Here is an 18402-nt window from a genome sequence, read left to right on the forward strand (position 1 = left end):
ATAGACCATCTATGGTAATGCTAGCAAAACTTTCATCTACTCACACGAATAAATGTGTGTTTGAGGTTCCCCCCTTTTTGCAGATTCTCTGTTGTAGCCCACAGGGAGCTACTTTTCATGAAATGGTGATGTGCAGAGTCCAGATGGAGTTGCATTAATAGCAGTTATAGCTCCATTTAATGCCCGACCACTGCCTGTACACGCACTTACTTTTAGCACCATATTGCACCCCTGACCCCAGACTACGGCGTGTTTAGCCATCTTATTGACTCCCTGTTAAGCGTCTAGTACTGAACATCATGGTTAGAGCTCTGTGGTTTTAAATCTCCTTTTGGGAGACAGGCTTCATTTGGAAGCATCTAACAAGCACGCAAAGATCTGGGTGTGAAGGTCACAAAAGATGGCAGATGTAATGTCAATAGGGAAATGCGGTATTTGGTTTAACACGTAGTTTACATTTGCTTTTCAATTCCCGTTCCTTTCAGTGGAGCAGTGTAGTGGCTCTAGATTCCCTCCTGACGTCCCCATTTGGGGCAAAGAGACATGGGAAGTTGCCTCTAGGGAGTGATGACCACCTCATTGCAATGGAGAGCATTGAGATTATCGAAGATTATAGAGAAAAAATACACTTGCTAAATAAGTTAATAACAGCTTCCTCGGGCATGGCTTTAAATGAAAGGTTCTGGGGGCTTTATAATAATGGAAACATAAATTCTTATTGGATTTTGTGAATTTAAAAAAAAAATCATTGTTAAAATGATGAGGGAATGAGCCGGCACGTATGAAGGTAAATTGAGCTAGGCTTAGCTTCCAGCTCCTTGTGGGGATCTTGTTATAATCATATGACCCTTCGAGTATACATTTTATTTGCACTACTGCTCCTTCTTCCACCTACGGTTTTGTCTCCAAGTATTTTGAAGTATTAAATAGAATTCACCCTGTAATACCCCCATGAAACAGATTGCAGATGGAAAACCTGAGACCCCCAATGGTTTGACTTACCTAAAGTCTCACAGCAAATTAGTGGAAGGATTAGGAGTGGGATCCATCCAATACTTTGTCTCTCCACCTTTTCTGTAAGGTGCGTAGAGGTCAGTCTGTTTCTCCTGGCTCTGCCGTTGCCTCTGGGGTTTCAGGAAAGATGCTTTCCGGAAGGCTGTAGTGGGTTCCTGATGTGCTGCATAAATGAACGTGAGGTGGACCCTGCTTTCTCTGAGTCCAACACAATCTCTCATTTCAACCATTTTTTTGCCCTGCTTTTGAATGAGAGGGCAAGTTAGCAAGGAGAATGCAACTCCAAAGCACAGTTGAGAAGGAAATGTGGTTGCGTTACAGAGTTGGTTTTTCAGTGTGCTGTAGGACATCTGATCCAGTATTTGCAATCTGTCTCTCATCTGCTTGGTAGAAGTGGCCTCCAGTAGGTGAGGTGTCAGGCATCTGACTGCTTTCCCAGAGCACCTGGTGTCCACTCCCCAGTACAGCCACCTGGGGAGAGCAAAGGGTTCAGTTGGAGATGAAGCTTATGGTTTATTCTGATTTTTCTTTTTGGAACATTTCCTTCACACAGGCTTTTTCCATAGACATCATTCGGCACAAAGATTCAATGGATGAGCTGTTCAGCCAGCGAAATGAGATTTTTGGAACGTGCGGGGAGGAACAGAAAGCCATTCTACAGGTAAACCAGTGTCTCTGATGCACGTGGGTATTGTGCAGAGGAGAAGGTTAGATCCTGCATTTCAAATAGATCTACTCCTGGCAAGTGATGTGATGAAGACGTGGCGTGGGAAGTGGACCATACAGTTCTTGCATCTGTTTCCTTGTTTCTTTTCCTTTTGGTTTTTAAATTCAGCCCACCTGCAGTCATTCCAAACACTCCCACTTGAAATCTTTTTTCCCATTTATTGGCTTTTTAATTTTGTTGCGATGTTTATAGGAAATTGCTTGTTGAATTATTTCTGATATCCAGTATCACCCAACTCCACCACAAGTGTCTTCTACCACTTCTGTTTGCTCCCATTAGCTGGCTTATTTTCTTTGCTCCTCTGTCCAGCACCAACTCTATAGTCTTCTCCCATTCCACCTAGGAGAAAACAGAGTCTCTGGTGAAGCAGTATGAAGCTGTTAGCCAGCTCAACTCGGAGCGCTATGCTCGCTTAGAGCGGGCGCAGGTCCTGGTCAACCAATTCTGGGAGACGTATGAAGAGCTGAATCCATGGATTGAAGAGACGCAGGTGTTGATTGCCCAGTTGCCCCCTCCAGCTATTGATCACGAGCAGCTTAAGCAGCAGCAGGAGGATATGAGGGTAAGGAGGGAGGTTTTTCACTTGCATCTTCTATACCTGGCAGAAAAGATTTGGCCAGGTGTGTAACAGGGAGGCCTCCGGACAGTGGAGCTAGGAGTGGCCTGTCGTGCGTTCTGCAGATAAGCAGGTGATAGGCAACTGCCCAAGAGCTCTTTATTTTTGGGCTTTCTGGCTACCTAATACAACAGCAGCACTTGCGAATCTGGTCAGTCTCAGGTATTTGTTTCCTCCTGCAGTAAGCAGTTTTTAATTGACACAGACATTTTCAGTGCAAACTCAGCAAAATTTCGTTGTCTTTGTATTTTGCCTTCTGGCTTTAAGATGGCCACAGCAAGGCTGTGCATGGGGAGGAGCAAGCGTTCTGTCTGAAAGAGATGTGCCAGGAAGGGAAGGCTCCTTAGGGTCAGCCCCTCAGTGGTGTGGGAGCCAAGAACTGCTTGGTGGTTCAGAAATAAGACGGGAATGGGGGAGTCCTCAGATGGCCGGACAGAACAAATTGCAAGTATGACATCTGGCTGCAGTGGTGGTTGATACCTCACAAATACCCCGGCATTGTGCACTTGAGACAGACTTGTTCAGGATTTACCTGGAGTATCCGTGGCATGAATTTTCACTCGAACGGACATTGTACAAAGTAACCGTGTCATGTGGATTCAGACTCAAACCACTCTTTACCTGTGTTCCCATTCTTTAGCAACTGAGGGAGTCTATTGCCGAACATAAGCCTCATATCGACAAGCTGCTGAAAATTGGACCGCAGCTCAAGGAGCTCAACCCTGAGGAAGGTGAGATGGTGCAGGAGAAGTACACGACAGCAGAGGCCATGTACGCCAGAATCAAGGAGGAGGTGTGCCAGCGGGCTCTGGCATTAGATGAAGCTGTGTCCCAGTCCACTCAGGTATGTTTCTCCTGGCGCACAAAGCTTGCCCGTAGCTTGCCTTTGTGATGTTTATGGCTTTCCCGGCCCTGGGAAGGCAGGCCGGGAAGTTTAGTTTTGCCCTATTACCATGACGTAGCATCGGATGTGCTCAGAGAAGGTGCTTGTCAGCAGGCCGGAGCATCAGTGGTGCTTTGCACAGTACTTGAGGTAGAGGTGAAGGCTTCTATTGGTAGATTTTGCAAATGCTGTGCTGAAAGCGCTGGATCCTGAGGGGGTAAATAGGGTAGTACATTTTTACAGCCTCAATAATGTTCCTCATTAAAAAGGCTTTTTTTCACATGTGCCCAAACTGGAAGGGTCCAGAGAGACGCTAAGAATTGCTGAGAGAGCTGAGGCTGTTTCCTAATAAGGAGGAAGCTTCTGTGCGTGTAATGAACAGCGACAAGATCCTTTATATGGGAGAGTAAATCATCATCCCTTGTAAATGGGCATCTCCTGAGGAGCAGTGAAGTGGAAAAAAGAACAGCGTGAAGGGAAGGGCAGGGATCGTGCAAACTGGAGTTCAGCAAGGGTCTAAAGATCTTCTCTTGCATGTCCCGGGGATTAGCGATTGCAGCTGTGTTTCAATAACTACAGTGATTGTAGCACAATTTTTATGTCGTGTCTGGGGGTTTTTTTTAATATCTGTATTGTTTAGTCACTTCTTTGGGTTTGCACTTGTATTAACTCCGAGTTTTTCCCCTCCCCCCACAATACCCTTCACGTCTCATCTCTCACTCACATTGTGGAATGTGTTATCTCTGTGTTTTGCTGCCTGTTCCCGTCTTCCCCACATGGTCCCATTTCATTGTTGTGTTGACTGCGCCCCACCATTGCAGATTACGGAGGTAAGCCTCACCAAGTTAGCCGCTCATTTACATACTCATTTTTTGGCCTAGCGTCATAATTTATTTTGTACCCAGGTTTCTAGTGTACATTTCTATGCAGCAGAATCTGCTAAGAACAACCTGTTGTGCTGGAATTACATTCACGTTGAAGTCTATCATTGCAATGCAGCCTGCAGCTTCACTTGCAGTGAGCTTCTGCTTAGAATGAACATGTTCTGTACAAAGAGGGTTTTACTGAAAAAGGGGTCTACGCTCACGCATAGAACTTGCCGCCCTAGCTGAGCTGGATTGGTTGGCTCATGCTTATTATGCTAGTCTAAGAGTAAAGAGTTTTGCACCTAGAACCCCTTTTCTTCGTGTTGTTCCCTCTCTCATAATGACTAGCTGAGGAAATCACAGAGCCAGTCCTCTGGCCCATACAGCCAGTTAGAATACTAACTTCTCCTTATGCTCCTTTCATTCTGACGTGCAGCTCTTCCTAGATTACTTGTAATGCTAAAGTTAACAGGTGGCCAAGCCTCCTTCCTTTCCCATTAAGCCCAGGCATCTGCTTTTGCTTAGCTGAAAGCCTAGCACTTGTAGCACCCCATTGTTTTTCCCATTTGCATGCGTCTACGCTTTCTACCATCTTGCTGCAGTTGTGTTGGGATGGCTCCTAGGCTAGAATTGCACTGGGCTGTGCTCTGCACCAAACACACGCACACACATTTCCACCTGTGTGTTTGCACGCGTATTGGATCTGGTGTGATTCGGTCCTGATGCACATCTAGTTGAGGGGTGCCAGGTATACTGGAATTGGGTGCTTTGTGGGATAACAACAAATTGCTGCTGTGTTTGGTTCATGGCTTTGTTTGTCTATTCTGTACGTTGCTCTAGCTGCAATCTCGTCTAACTCAGCATATAGCTGCGAGTGACAAATAAAACCAGTGCCAGGAATCGAATTGGAAGCTGCAGGTGGAACTGGTGTTATAGGGAGTGATATTTCTCTCTAACCAGATAAGGCTGAGTGTAATGTTCAGGGCATACTGTGCTTAGTTGGAATAATGCAGTCCTGCTTAATCAATCTTATCTGACCTGCCTAATGGATATGCCTCTCTCCAGTTCCATGATAAGATCGAGCCAATGCTGGAGACGCTGGAGAACCTGTCCTCTCGGCTGCGCGTGCCGCCGTTAATACCTGCAGAAGTCGATAAAATCCGGGAGTGCATCAGTGACAACAAAAATGCCACAATGGAGCTGGAGAAGCTGCAGCCATCCTTTGAGGCGCTGAAACGCCGTGGGGAGGAGCTGATTGCACGGTCGCAGGGAGCGGACAAGGACCTTGCAGCAAAAGGTATGGCTTAGCCATCTCAGGCATGCTTGGTTTTTGCATTTTTTTTCCCCATATGCCGTATTTCCCTGCCTACCACACCCCCTAAATATGATGTGCATCTTGTTTTTGGCAAGGCAGAAGAAAAGATTTTTTTGAGAGTTATGGCTACATAGAGCAGGGATAGAACCTGATATTCAGCTCATTCATCCTGCCAAGACTGGTCTCCATGAGTGGAGCTGTGACTTTGAAAAGAGCTAAAAATCATTTGCAAGGCTGTGAAATAGGAGAAGAGAGACCAGTCACAGCTAAAAGATAGCAAAATTGCCAAAAGAAAGATTAGCCTGATCAGTGGAACATTCAAGACCATTAGAAAGCGAGATGATCATTAACACCTGAAGAATGAAGAACCGTTACATTAAATGACTCCCTCAGCTGCCTAAATAGAAATGCCACTGCTGCTGTCAGCAGGAATCAAAGCAGAGTGCTTCTATTCCAGTCAGAAAATTATCTTCTCCATTTAAGACATGCACCCTAATTTTGGGGAGCTGATTTTTGGGGAAAAGGTGCACATGCTATGCAATTAAACATAGTAGCTGTTATGGCAAAGGTGGTGTGTTTTATACCGGTAGGCTGCCCTGATTTATTTTGATTCCTAGGGGGAATGGTATTGAGAGGTGCCTTTGATGGCTCAGGAATAGGTTCAAACCCAGTCCATTTCAATGGTAACCACAAGCTGTTCCTGTGTGATAGCTCTTGGTGGCCAGTGGGATGCCAGATGTTGATATCAGCTCCGTCCCTAATTCAAGGGGGCAAAATGTCCCCATTGCAGAAACCCAACTGACAGTAATTGGCACCTTTGCTGGCAAGCCCACAAGCTATCTGAGTGCAGAGATTTTATGCTAGAAGGAGGGAGGGCAGAGTTTGATTGGAGGGAGCGTATGGCCAACTTTGTCCTAAAGTTGCCCATGGTAGAGCTGTTCTGTGGATGTATAAAGGTTTTGTTCCAGTATCTCAATGTTTTTCATATCCTCTGGCTTCTTTGTGAATGAATATTCTCATAGTCTTGGCCGTCTTGAACTCTTGCTCAAATGTTGTGTCAGATGTTTCTAGCTGTGAAGCATTTGTATGCAAATACTTTGGTTAGTAATCGGGTTTTCTTGCTCACAACAGGATTGCAATAAGGAGTCCTTACTCGCTGTGGTTTGTTTTCCCCTCAGTAATCCAAGATAAATTGGATCAGATGGTGTTTTTCTGGGAAGACATCAAAGCTCGAGCAGAGGAACGTGAAATAAAGTTCCTTGATGTCTTGGAACTCGCGGAGAAGTTTTGGTATGACATGGCAGCCCTCCTGACAACCATCAAAGACACACAGGACATTGTGCACGACCTGGAGAGCCCAGGCATTGATCCATCCATCATCAAGCAGCAGGTGGAGGCAGCAGAGGTGAGGAGCATGTGGTTTGTGACCACGTTGTGCTTGCAACCAGACATTGTTATGGCAGAGCAATGTGGACCCTCGGTGTGGCTACAAACCCCATTACACAGAAATAATGGGAGAAACAGGATAAGAGCAGTGCAAAATTTCATGCTTTTAACAAAAGAAAATACCCAATCCTGGAACAGGGCTAAAAACATTGGAAAACGCTTCTCTGGTAAATAGTCAGAGCTGTACTTGACCCCTGCTCTCCATCATGGTTGAAACGAGCTGGTCTCTGCTCCCTTCCTGGATTGGAGACACTGGACAGCCGGCTAGAGCATGTGGCATATTTCCATTCTACTTAGACTGAAGATGACTAAGGAACTGCGTGAACCTCGAGAGGAGTGTTGCTATTTAGTTATTTCAGATCACACGATAGAATCCATTTGGGCTGTCTGCATGCTTAACCTTAGTGTAACTTTTAGGATGGGAAGGGGGGCGTTATTGTTTGTGCTCTGTTTTCACCTACACCTTGTCCCCCAGTGTATATGTACTTGTTGTTTCCATTCTGTGCCTTTGGTTTAATGCTACTGGCTTTCTCTCAACTAAGTGGTTCTCAGTCCCTTTGGAGGTAAGGCACCCTCCGCACCTTTTGTGCATTGAGTGGCACCCAATTTCAAAACCTAATATTACAGTGCTTGCTTCCTTGCAGAGGGGACAGGCACGGGGAATGGGGGACCAGCCAGTCAGGGTCAAGCCTGAACTTGTGCATATCTGTTTATCTCTTTGTACCTCACTGACTGCTGCTCACTTCAGCACTTCCTTCAAAGGATCTTGGAGCTCTGTGGCACCCTGGTTGAGAATCACTGCTTTAAACCCATTTCATTCCTTCTTTTATATAATACAGCAAAAGCAATCAGACTTGCGAAGAGTTTCGCCCCCTCTTGAATTCAGCCAAATTAGGTGCTTTATTTTTTTACCTTGTCATTCCCATATGCATGGTGGAAGCAATGGAGGCTGAACAGTTACACCAGCAGCTGATGAAAATGCCAATTTGTTGCTTAGCGTGGTGCACACATGATGCACATAAGACTGCAAGGGTCTCTGCCTTCAACCAGATTTGAAAAGCATTAGTGAGGGGGAAAGGAATCTGCTTACTTCTGCACTGCTGTATGGGATTTTCCCATGAAATAGCATTTAAGCCTCTCTCTCTTTGTTCATTGTGCCTGCCTGCAGACAATCAAAGAGGAAACGGATGGCTTGCATGAAGAGCTGGAGTTTATTCGGATCCTTGGAGCTGATCTAATTTTTGCCTGTGGCGAAACTGAGAAGCCGGAAGTGAAGAAAAGCATTGATGAGGTAGGAGGCAACAACAGTCCTGTTTCCACCCCACTTTAGCTGGAAGTCCTGTGAAAAGTAGCATAGATTCTAACCGAATAGCTTAATGGATTTGGGAATAATCCCTTATCTTCCAGATGAACAATGCATGGGAAAACCTAAACAAGACCTGGAAGGAGAGGCTGGAGAAGCTGGAGGAGGCCATGCAGTCTGCTGTGCAATACCAAGATAATCTGCAGGTAAGAGGCACATCTTTAGGTAGTGCTGAGAAGGCCCCAGGCTTGGGCTGGCTACTTATTTTGCTAGGTGCTGTACAAAAAAATGACCTTGCCCCCAAAGAGCTTCCAGTGTATGTCCCACCCTGCGCGCAATGACTAGCTAAAAGGAGTAGAAATACATGGTTTCAGCATTTCTGCCACTGCTTTGTCTGCAGCACAGACTTGGCTGGCATCCACCCTCCTAAAGGGTTACACGCTTTTGAAGAGAAAACAGCACAATGTACCTGAGCCCAGGCAGTGTCTTCTGTTGGGTGGGAAAGATGACATGAGCTCACTGAGCAGTGCAGTGGCCGAGTATATGCATCATCAGCCTTTTTACTCTGAGAAAGAAGTCTGTTGTTTGTCGCCCACCCTGTTCTTCTGGCAGCATGTGGAGCTTTGCTTTTCCCTGCCCTGATGCTGATTAGGTTTGGTTTTTCCTCATTTCAGGCAATGTTTGACTGGCTGGATAATGCTGTGATTAAGCTGTGCAACATGCCTCCTGTTGGCACCGACCTCAACACCGTGAAGGAGCAGATGAATGAGATGAAGGTACGCCTGCAGTAAGGCCCCATTCTCCATTGCTGCTCTCAGGTGGCAAAGCTCAGCTTCCAGCAGCTGGGTATTTATTCCCCCCCCTTCTCTTTGACAGGAGTTTAAATTGGAGGTTTACCAGCAACAGATTGAGATGGAGAAGCTTAATCACCAGGGCGAGCTGATGCTAAAAAAAGCGACAGATGAGACGGACCGAGACATCATAAAGGAGCCTCTGACAGAGCTGAAACATCTCTGGGAGAACTTGGGCGAAAAGATTGCCCACAGACAGGTAAGGTGAAGGGGGGGCTCCCAAATACTTGAGGGCTGAAGTTGGCTGGTTATAGCCTCCTCCTCTGCCACCATCTTGATTGCCATTCTTGTTGCTATCTTGGAACAGCACAAGTTAGAGGCGGCTTTGCTAGCGCTTGGTCAGTTCCAACATGCCTTAGCAGAGCTGATGGCCTGGCTGACCCACACCGAAGAGCTGTTAGATGCACAGAGACCGATCAATGGTGATCCAAAAGTCATTGAAGTGGAGCTTGCAAAACACCATGTAAGTACTTCCTTCTGTCTTACCAGATAGTGAAGGATAGGAGCTGGACTTAACAGAACAACTGAGTGCCTAATGTTACCCCAAATGCCTTGAATAGGTGCTGAAGAATGATGTGCTGGCCCACCAGGCAACGGTAGAGACAGTGAACAAAGCTGGCAATGAGCTGCTGGAATCCAGCGCAGGGGATGATGCAAGTGCCCTGAGGAACCGCCTGGAGAAACTGAACTCGTGCTGGGAGTCGGTGCTGCAGAAAACAGAGGAGAGGGAGCAGCAGCTGCAGTCGACGCTCCAGCAGGTGCGCCATGTTCTGGAGACAGAAACCTTCAAGCTTGCGGGACAGAGGGTCTGCTTCTGCTTGGAGTCTGTCTTTCCGGAGTAAAGAGCAGTTCTGAAGACTAGTATTTGTATATGTGCGCGTTGGTACATGTGCACACAAACACGCACGCACGTTTAAAATGGGTATAAACGCCATTCGTGAACTGTCCTGATGTAATAATGCAGTGAGTTCCGAGAACATCAGGGTTTAAATCTGCCAAATGTCAAGGTCCCAGGTTGGGAAGCTGTAATGCTGGCATGGCTTAGCTTACCTCATCTCAAAACCTTAAGTGCCTTGTCTGTGTTGTGTGTTACCTCCAAACTGTCTCTGCACATTAGTTACCCGAGGTAAAAAATGCTCCTTTGTTAGCAGGAAGGCAAGGCTACATAGAGTGACACATGTCTTAAAAAGATGAGTTACTTTATCTTTCCAAGCCAAAGGTACAGTTTTGTGGGGAAGCTCTGTCTAGGAGCAGCCGTCTGTCTTTGGAAAATCAACTGTGTTTGTGAATTTGCTGAGATGATTGTATTGTTATGAAGACAAAGCACACACCCTCATTTTTTTTAATATCATAATGAATTCTTCTCTGCCTCTTCATCCAGGTTAAAAGCCTAATCAATGGCTGAGGGTGTCATCTGATCCATTTCTGATTGTGTTCTCTAACAGGCCCAGGGTTTCCATGGTGAGATTGAAGACTTCCTCCTGTGGCTAACAAGAATGGAAAGCCAGCTGTCTGCATCAAAGCCCACAGGAGGCCTGCCTGAAACTGCCCGGGAACAACTCAGTGCCCACATGGTAACGTCTCAGTAAAGATTTTAAATGTCCCTGATTCACAAAGGTTAATGTTAGGTCCTTGTTAGGTGGCGTTGCCTGATGGGGAGTGGGACAAGCCTTTCTTTCATCTTTCATTCCTTCCAAGGTCACAGAGTAGCCCTGAGTTTGCAAATGGAGGCTGGTGTCTCAGTGATAAATGTGTGTCTTTCGGAAGCATTGTGATAATTGCATCAGCGTCACTTTGCTGTCTGTTCTGAACCTAATTTTTCTGTGATCCTGGGTTCCAGTCAACTTTAATTCCCCTGACATGGTATCTCTGCTGATTTTGGGGTAGGAGCTGTATGCCCAACTGAAAGCCAAGGAAGAGGTGTACACTCAGCTGTTGGCCAAGGGGCGACTGATCTTGCTGAATCGTGATGACTCTGGCTCTGGCTCCAAGACAGAGCAAAGCATAGCGCTGCTGGAACAGAAGTGGTGCTTGGTCAGCACTAAGATGGAGGAGAGGAAGGTAATGGTTTGGAATCAGATGTGATCCACTTCCACTATCAAGGAGTTTGTTTGCAAGCCAGGCTCCTCACTGCTGAGGAAAGAACGTGGGTCTCTTGCAGTAGGCAGAGTCAGCTGTGCGTCGGGGACCTGGGGTTTTTTTTCTGATCCAACCCATGAGATCAGTTTGCTCCGCACTTGTATATACTTAGCATTCTTTCCAAACGAGATAATTTGGTGGATGCTTGAAACCAAAACAACATTTGTATAGACAGTTACAAGACCAGGTTAAATGGTGTTCCTGCAAATGAAAGTAAAACTAAAGAGGACTGAGGTAGAGATGGAGACAAAGAGGGAGGGACAGAAATCACTAGGACAATTAAAAGATATGAGAACATCATCCAGTTCTGAAAGGCAAAGGTGCCTTTCTCCTTCTCAAGAGACAGTGAGCCAAATTCCCTGCTGACCTGACTGCCATAGCGGCATGTTAATCAGCACTAAAATAAAATGAGAAAGGCTGTGGCCTCTGCACAGGTTCAGTTGCTGGCACTGCAGCTGTCCTTGAAATGTCATCTCCTTTCCACTGCCTGAACCATTGTTCACACAGAGATCTGTTTCCCAGGAAGCCCTAGCGGTGACACTACCGCTTGTGTGTCGATTATGGAGCTGCCTCCTCTTTTGTGTACAATTCTTGTCTGCTTGTTTCCGAAGTAACTGATTGGGAAACAGCCACTTGCATTGAAATCTCCTCTTTTTTGCAAACAAGTCATGTTCCCTGGTTGAACTGATGAGGTTCCCATTAGAGGGTTCATTTCATCAGGGATACAATGCATGTCTTTGTCTGCAAAGCCTCAGATTGTGAACTTTGTCGCTCTGCTTTTTTTTATTTTTTTCTTCCCCCCTTATTAACATGCAGTCAAAGCTGGAAGAAGCACTCAACATGGCAACAGAGTTCCAGAATTCCCTTCAGGACTTCATCAACTGGCTCACCCTGGCAGAGCAGAGTTTAAACATCGCCCCTTCACCCAGCCTTATCCTCAACACGGTGCTGTCCCAGATAGATGAACACAAGGTAACCTTGATATTCAGGAGCTTTGGAAACTTCTAAAAGCGTGAACTGTGCTCAGGTCATTCTTGGATGTAAGATGCTAGGAGACATTTCCAAGTTTTTCCCCCCCCCCCCTTGAAATGGGAACCTCCACTCTTCCAGGTTTTTGCCAATGAAGTGAATGCTCATCGGGACCAGATCATCGAGCTAGATCAAACGGGGAACCAGCTGAAATTCCTCAGTCAGAAGCAAGATGTGGTTCTGATAAAGAACCTACTGGTCAGCGTCCAGTCTCGCTGGGAGAAGGTCGTCCAGCGTTCGGTAGAGAGGGGCCGAGCACTGGACGATGCTAGAAAACGGGCCAAACAGGTGAGATGCCTAGAAATGGGTGTCATGGACCCAGTCTCCTCCAGCATGCAGGGCAAGTCTGTGGGAGATATGGAGAAGAACAGGGATGCTGAGTGCTCACTGCTCTCTCCTCTCCTGTCACTGCAGTTCCACGAAGCATGGAAAAAGCTTATTGATTGGCTGGAAGATGCTGAGAATCGCCTGGATTCTGAGCTGGAGATTTCCAATGATCCAGACAAAATCAAGTTGCAGCTCTCCAAGCACAAGGTAAGTTGTTCAAATTGCAGCTGGAATGAAACGGTGCCTTATAGCTGGAGAGGGTGGGAGTCAATGGAGATGAGATGGAAGTGTCCTGAGGCTACAAAGCACCCTGTGCCAAAACAGAAGATCCTACAATCACATCTCAGGTAGAGAGCTGTGCAAGAGGGCCGTTCATCCCATGCCTGAAGGTTTTCTAAAGATGTTTCCTTCCTTCCCTTCTCTCTTTGTGCGCTCAGGAATTCCAGAAGACACTCGGTGGAAAGCAGCCTGTTTATGACACCACGATCCGGACTGGGAGAGCCCTCAAAGAAAAGGCCCTGTTGCCAGATGACACTCAAAAACTGGACAACTTGCTGGGAGAGGTTCGCGACAAGTGGGATACTGTGTGTGGCAAGTCTGTGGAAAGGTGCGTCTCAAAAGAACGTCCCTCGCCATCGTTTCTGCAGGCAGGCAACTTTAGCTACGCAATACCAGTACAGAAGTGAAAGAAGAGAGGGGCTAGTTCTGTGGCTGCTGATTTTCTACAGTGTGCTATCAATAGGAGATGATAGAAGCAGAGCATTGGGAAGAGGGGTGAACAGAAGGATATTTTCCTAATTTGGATACTAGCCGCGTTGATGTTTCTGACGTAGAGTTCACGTGCGCTTTGCTGCTTTCTCTTCAGGCAGCACAAGCTGGAAGAAGCCCTGCTCTTCTCTGGCCAGTTCATGGATGCACTGCAGGCCTTGGTCGACTGGCTTTATAAAGTGGAGCCACAATTGGCTGAGGATCAGCCCGTCCATGGTGATCTGGATCTGGTCATGAATTTGATGGATGCCCATAAGGTAGGAATGAAAATTACCAGCTGTTCTTCAGAGCTCTTGTTCCCCCACAGATAACTGCAAGGCTTATACTAGTATCTCAGTCCAGTGTGTGCTACAAAGGTTCATGTCTTACATATACAGCTTTGGCCATAGTGTACCTGAATAAATGCCTGGGAGACCAGTTTGGAAGACCGTGCTGTTAGGTAGGGATTGGTTGTGTTTGGCCTTGGATTTTATCAGAGAGTCCTCACTTGGGCCTCCAACAAACGTTCAGTTAAAGGCGCAGCGGGGTCCAGTCTCAACAGTTGTGCCTCCTGCCATACATTGATCAGCTGAGTCAGGTCTTCCAGTTCTAGGAGCTCACTGGCCACACCTTCACTTTCCAGTGTGACGGGAGCCTCCCCCAAAATATGATACATATTGTGTGTCATCATTTTGTAGCTTATTCCCTGCTCTGTTGCACCATTCATCGTATGAATGTGTGGCCAGGTTACTACTTAGGACATGATTAACTGGTTAATCACATCTTAAGTGTGATGTCTGCCAGGAACCTTGGGGGGTTCTGTCATTGAAAAGCTGCTCAAGTTGGTATCCTTCTCCTGGCATTGCTTTGGCTGTATTCATCACTGTGTTTCAAGTTGGCGCTTTTGCCTTTGGGTCAGGTCTTGTCAAGTCCCAGAGGTGGGCTCAGGTTGGGTTATAAGACTTGCCATCTTTCATGTCAGAGGTGGAACCAGGCCTGCTCCTACCAGCCTTTGGAGGTTACCTATTTGGACCATAAAAGTTCCCATTCTGCTCTAAAAAACCAGAAGGGAGTAACCTGCGTCTCCAGGCCCAGTTTCTCTTCCTGTGCGCACATTGTAAAGCAAGTGCGGGTGCTCTCAGTTCGGTGTGTTGTGTTGCTCAGGCTGCCTGTGGGATCACATAGCCTGCTGCCTGCGTCATCTGAGTGAGAGTGGACCTGAAACATACCCAGCCAGGGTTTATGAAAGCTGATACGCTTTGTGTGACCAGCTCTCTTTCAAGGAAAATAAAGGGACAAAGCAAGAATCGAGGCATTTTAAATAGGATTTCATTCCAGAAAGCAAACCACTGATTCAGCTGTTTAAACCCCTTGTTATCGGGCTTGAACTGCTTCCAGATCTGTGCTGTTCCTTCCTTCTAGACTCATGAGTCAACTCCTCAGCAGGGGGAGCTGTGCTTGGACTGTTCTCTCTTTCTTTGGCAGGTTTTCCAGAAAGAATTGGGGAAGCGCACGGGCACCGTCCAGGTGCTCAAGCGCTCGGGGCGGGAGCTTATTGAGAACAGCCGGGATGACACCACTTGGGTGAAGGTGCAGCTGCAGGAGCTGAGCAATCGCTGGGACACAGTGTGCAAGCTGTCTGTGTCGAAACAAACCCGGTTGGAGCAGGCCTTGAAGCAGGTGAGCAGGAGTCTCCCCTATCCCCTCATGTTTCCAGGGCTTCCTATGGAATTGTGGACCTATACAAATGAATGGTGAAGCTGTACCCATAATGAAGCCGGGGTTTTGTTCTGTAGCTCCTTGTGAACATTCGCTGTCTCCTTTGTGGCTGTGTCTGGGACGTTTCCTCCCTGCACCAAGTGCGGGGCTGTGACCAAGGTCCCTGCTTAACCCTCTGGACATCTCAATTTATTTCCCAGCTCTGACACTGACAATCTTGGCGATCTCGGGGGAATCACTTAATCTCCCTGTTTCCCCCTTCCCCATTTGTTCCCACTTCTCAGGCAGTATTGGGAGGATAAGGCAACAGCTGGAGGCTCATACATGGTAGAGTGCCACAGACCATGAATATATCGCAGTAGATCATTTCACTGACAGTGCACAGATGGTGAAGTGTTTAAATCTGATGGGACAACAGCCAGGGCAGTTTAGGGACTTGCAGGTCTTGGTTTTTCAACAAAGAGTAAGAAGAATTACAGTCTTGTTTGGAGAAGCAGAGAGAGAGTAGGCCTCAGTGATGCTCGGGATATGCCAATTTGGACAGGGTAGCACAGAACTATGGAGGATGGTATAAATTGTGATCCCTCATCCAAGAAGAGACCTAAATGTAAAGCTGGAACAGGCAAACGGCTTGGGCTGCTGTATTGATCCAAAGAAGCTCCCAGCACTACCAGCGTGAGCAGAGGGGGCTGATGGTGTTTAAACAGGAGTTTGCTTTTTCAGTGCCATTAATATACAGAGTGGGAAATAAGCTACTTGGATGCTTCCTTCACAAACCATAATGCAAACATAGAGCAAAAGACAGACTTTGCCTTCCTCTGCTCCCCTTAGACATACGTCAGCGCTTCTAGAGCAGCGGATAGAGCACCCGGCTACATACGCGTCCTACTGACCATGTCTTTGCTGCTGGAGGGGGGTTAACATATTCGGTGTCATTGCAGGCTGAGGAATTCCGGGCCGCAGTGCACATGCTGCTGGAATGGCTTTCTGAGGCCGAACAGACCCTCCGCTTCAGGGGGGCGCTGCCTGATGACACCGAGGCGCTGCAGTCGCTCATTGACATACATAAGGTAAATGAGTCTGCTCAGGAGCCTGCGCCGCCCTGAATGATAAGATACTTCCCAGGAACAAAGGGCAGCAAAAGAGCCCCTTGCTGTGAAGAAGTTGCAGGGGAGGCTCTTTAGCAAGAGTTTTCAGAAATAATCGATGGGAAGCACATTAAATAGTGGTCTCCCGGGTTGGGAAACTGGATTGGCCTGGCTTGTAATACAAGGTGCGAATCGGTAAGGGAAATTACCTGGGATGCAACAACCTTCAGGGCAAATAGCCGTACCATAGACCCCTGCGAGGTTTAAATGGAGAGCTTCAAAGCTGAGGGCTAAGGGGCTGGAGTCTGGCTGTGGGTTCTCACCCCAAGGGACCCTGTCCTTCAGGAGTTCATGAAGAAAGTGGAGGAGAAACGAACAGATGTGAATGCGGCTGTGGGCATGGGGGAAGTCATTCTGGCTGCCTGCCACCCGGACTGCATCACCACAATTAAACACTGGATCACAATCATCCGAGCCCGGTTCGAGGAGGTGAGTCACGGAGGGCCTGGGGTGTGTGGGTGGAGAGGGAGGGGCCCTCTGGCCCCTGTTGGGAAACAGGGCCAGGAACAGAATTAATGTGCAGCGTCATCTTGGAAGCAGCAAGATTTGTTAAAATAAAAAACGTCCTAGTCCTGTCTGCTTCGGTGAGCTCTCATGAGACACCACACATCAGCCATTGGCCTAGGATGGGGGTGGATGCCCTGTCTCAAGGGGGCACAGCTTCGCTTCGCTCTAGGGGAGACTCTAGCAAAGAATGTCCCTTTGCTTTTCCTTGTCACGTTGGTGTTCCTGTTAGGTCCTCACGTGGGCCAAGCAGCACCAGCAGAGGCTTGAGTCTGCACTGTCAGAGCTGGTAGCCAACGCTGAACTCCTGGAGGAGCTCCTGGCCTGGATTCAGTGGGCTGAGACCACATTGATTCAGCGGGACCAGGAACCCATGCCGCAGAATATCGAGCAGGTCAAAGCCCTCATCTCTGAGCACCAGGTAACTCCTTCTCTGCTGTCTGCTTTCTTTCTTCCCTGCCTTGCTGCTGAGGTGCAGATTGAGTGTGTGACAAGGACTGACATAGTTTGATGTGGTATAACCACCCCTGCTCTTCTGAGGAGGAGAATTTACTTTTATGATCCCATTAAAACCATGTTAGTCATCTGGACTTGTCGCTTGCAAGCCAGGCGAGGAACTGCTCCACCCAGCCCAGGAAGCAGAACATCAGGACAGGAAATCAAAGCCGTGGCTGTAGAATAGCTTTCCCACAAAGCCACATGGCGAGTATACCCAAATGCCTACTGTGGTCTGGGAGTTTCTAGGCAAGGATCTAGAGGGACAACAGTCTTGAGTGGAGGAAATTATGGGAAACGTTACAATTCTTCTCTCCCTTTTGCCATTGAACAGTTGTTTATGGAGGAGATGACGCGAAAACAGCCTGATGTGGACCGGGTCACCAAGACCTATAAGAGGAAAGCCACTGAGCCGACCCACGGACCTTTCATCGAGAAATCCCGTAGCAACAGTATGTTCGCAACTTGTTGTTCTATACATTCTGCCCTGGAATGACTTCTGAGATTTAGGGGGCTGGGGGGAGGACTGCAGAGAAAACCTAATTAGGCCGGCTCTGATTCTCAATTAGGAATGCACCTTGCTTTGACAGCCACCTGCAAACAGGGCTGCCAATTGCCAGGGGAATGGGAGAGAAAACAGGGATGGTATTTGTATTAGTAGAAGACATATGCCAAAAACCTTATTATGCTCTGCCTTTCCATCATCCAAAGACTCCTTCAGGCTCTGGTTTGGTTTACTTCAGTTTCCTTGTACTACCAAGGTGCTGGGAAGGTCATGCAGCATTTGACTTGGTGATTCGCAGTCAGGGTGCCACATCATCCAGGGGTGCCGTGAGATCCTTTTAAAGGTGCTGTGCAATATTGGCACGGTTAGGTGTGCAAACAGCTACATCCGACTCACAAGATAAACCCAGCAATTTCAAATAGGAGTTCAGTGCGTTAAAAACATTCTGCTTTTTTGTGGGCTTTCTGAGTTCCTTGCAACAGAAGAATAGCTCTGTTATTTTTCTGTAGTCAGAAAATAAGTGTAAGCTAAGAGCTGGCATTTTCTGAGGGAAGCCTTAAGTCTAAAAAAGATGGAAAACCACTGCTTGTTCTAGTTGATCTAGGATGCTGTTTTCTTCATGTGTGATTCTGGGAGCAGAAGGGTCAGGTTAGATCTAATGGAGGGGGGAAATCAGAAAAATGTGGGACCCGGGGGTAGACTGCAGATATATCAGGTAACATTTCCCAGTCCCATATTTTCCTTCTAGAAACTGACAGCAAAGGATGC

The 18402-nt window shown here is 47.2% G+C and overlaps 1 protein-coding gene across 18 annotated transcripts in view; it reads left to right on the forward strand.

The window, feature by feature from the left end:
* Window positions 1-18402, forward strand: part of MACF1 (microtubule-actin crosslinking factor 1) — a 194524-nt gene that overhangs the window by 158394 nt on the left and 17728 nt on the right. For 12 of the 18 annotated variants that reach the window (XM_019547553.1, XM_019547549.1, XM_019547558.1 and 9 more), the window contains 24 exons: window positions 1568-1675; window positions 2085-2303; window positions 2998-3201; window positions 4062-4070; window positions 5172-5403; window positions 6600-6826; window positions 8036-8158; window positions 8275-8376; window positions 8845-8946; window positions 9047-9220; window positions 9329-9484; window positions 9582-9779; window positions 10467-10595; window positions 10909-11082; window positions 11977-12132; window positions 12271-12477; window positions 12604-12723; window positions 12954-13123; window positions 13382-13541; window positions 14749-14943; window positions 15924-16052; window positions 16416-16559; window positions 16867-17055; window positions 17464-17581. In XM_019547553.1, coding sequence (XP_019403098.1) covers window positions 1568-1675; window positions 2085-2303; window positions 2998-3201; window positions 4062-4070; window positions 5172-5403; window positions 6600-6826; window positions 8036-8158; window positions 8275-8376; window positions 8845-8946; window positions 9047-9220; window positions 9329-9484; window positions 9582-9779; window positions 10467-10595; window positions 10909-11082; window positions 11977-12132; window positions 12271-12477; window positions 12604-12723; window positions 12954-13123; window positions 13382-13541; window positions 14749-14943; window positions 15924-16052; window positions 16416-16559; window positions 16867-17055; window positions 17464-17581 — 3745 coding nt within the window. The remainder of the gene's footprint in view (window positions 1-1567; window positions 1676-2084; window positions 2304-2997; window positions 3202-4061; window positions 4071-5171; window positions 5404-6599; window positions 6827-8035; window positions 8159-8274; window positions 8377-8844; window positions 8947-9046; window positions 9221-9328; window positions 9485-9581; window positions 9780-10466; window positions 10596-10908; window positions 11083-11976; window positions 12133-12270; window positions 12478-12603; window positions 12724-12953; window positions 13124-13381; window positions 13542-14748; window positions 14944-15923; window positions 16053-16415; window positions 16560-16866; window positions 17056-17463; window positions 17582-18402) is intronic. The other 6 variants (XM_019547550.1, XM_019547556.1, XM_019547560.1 and 3 more) reach the window with 1 other exon arrangement.

The sequence above is a fragment of the Crocodylus porosus genome, unplaced genomic scaffold (genome assembly GCF_001723895.1).
Source record: "Crocodylus porosus isolate Cpor-Errol unplaced genomic scaffold, CroPor_comp1, whole genome shotgun sequence".
Classification (NCBI taxonomy): Eukaryota; Metazoa; Chordata; order Crocodylia; family Crocodylidae; genus Crocodylus; species Crocodylus porosus.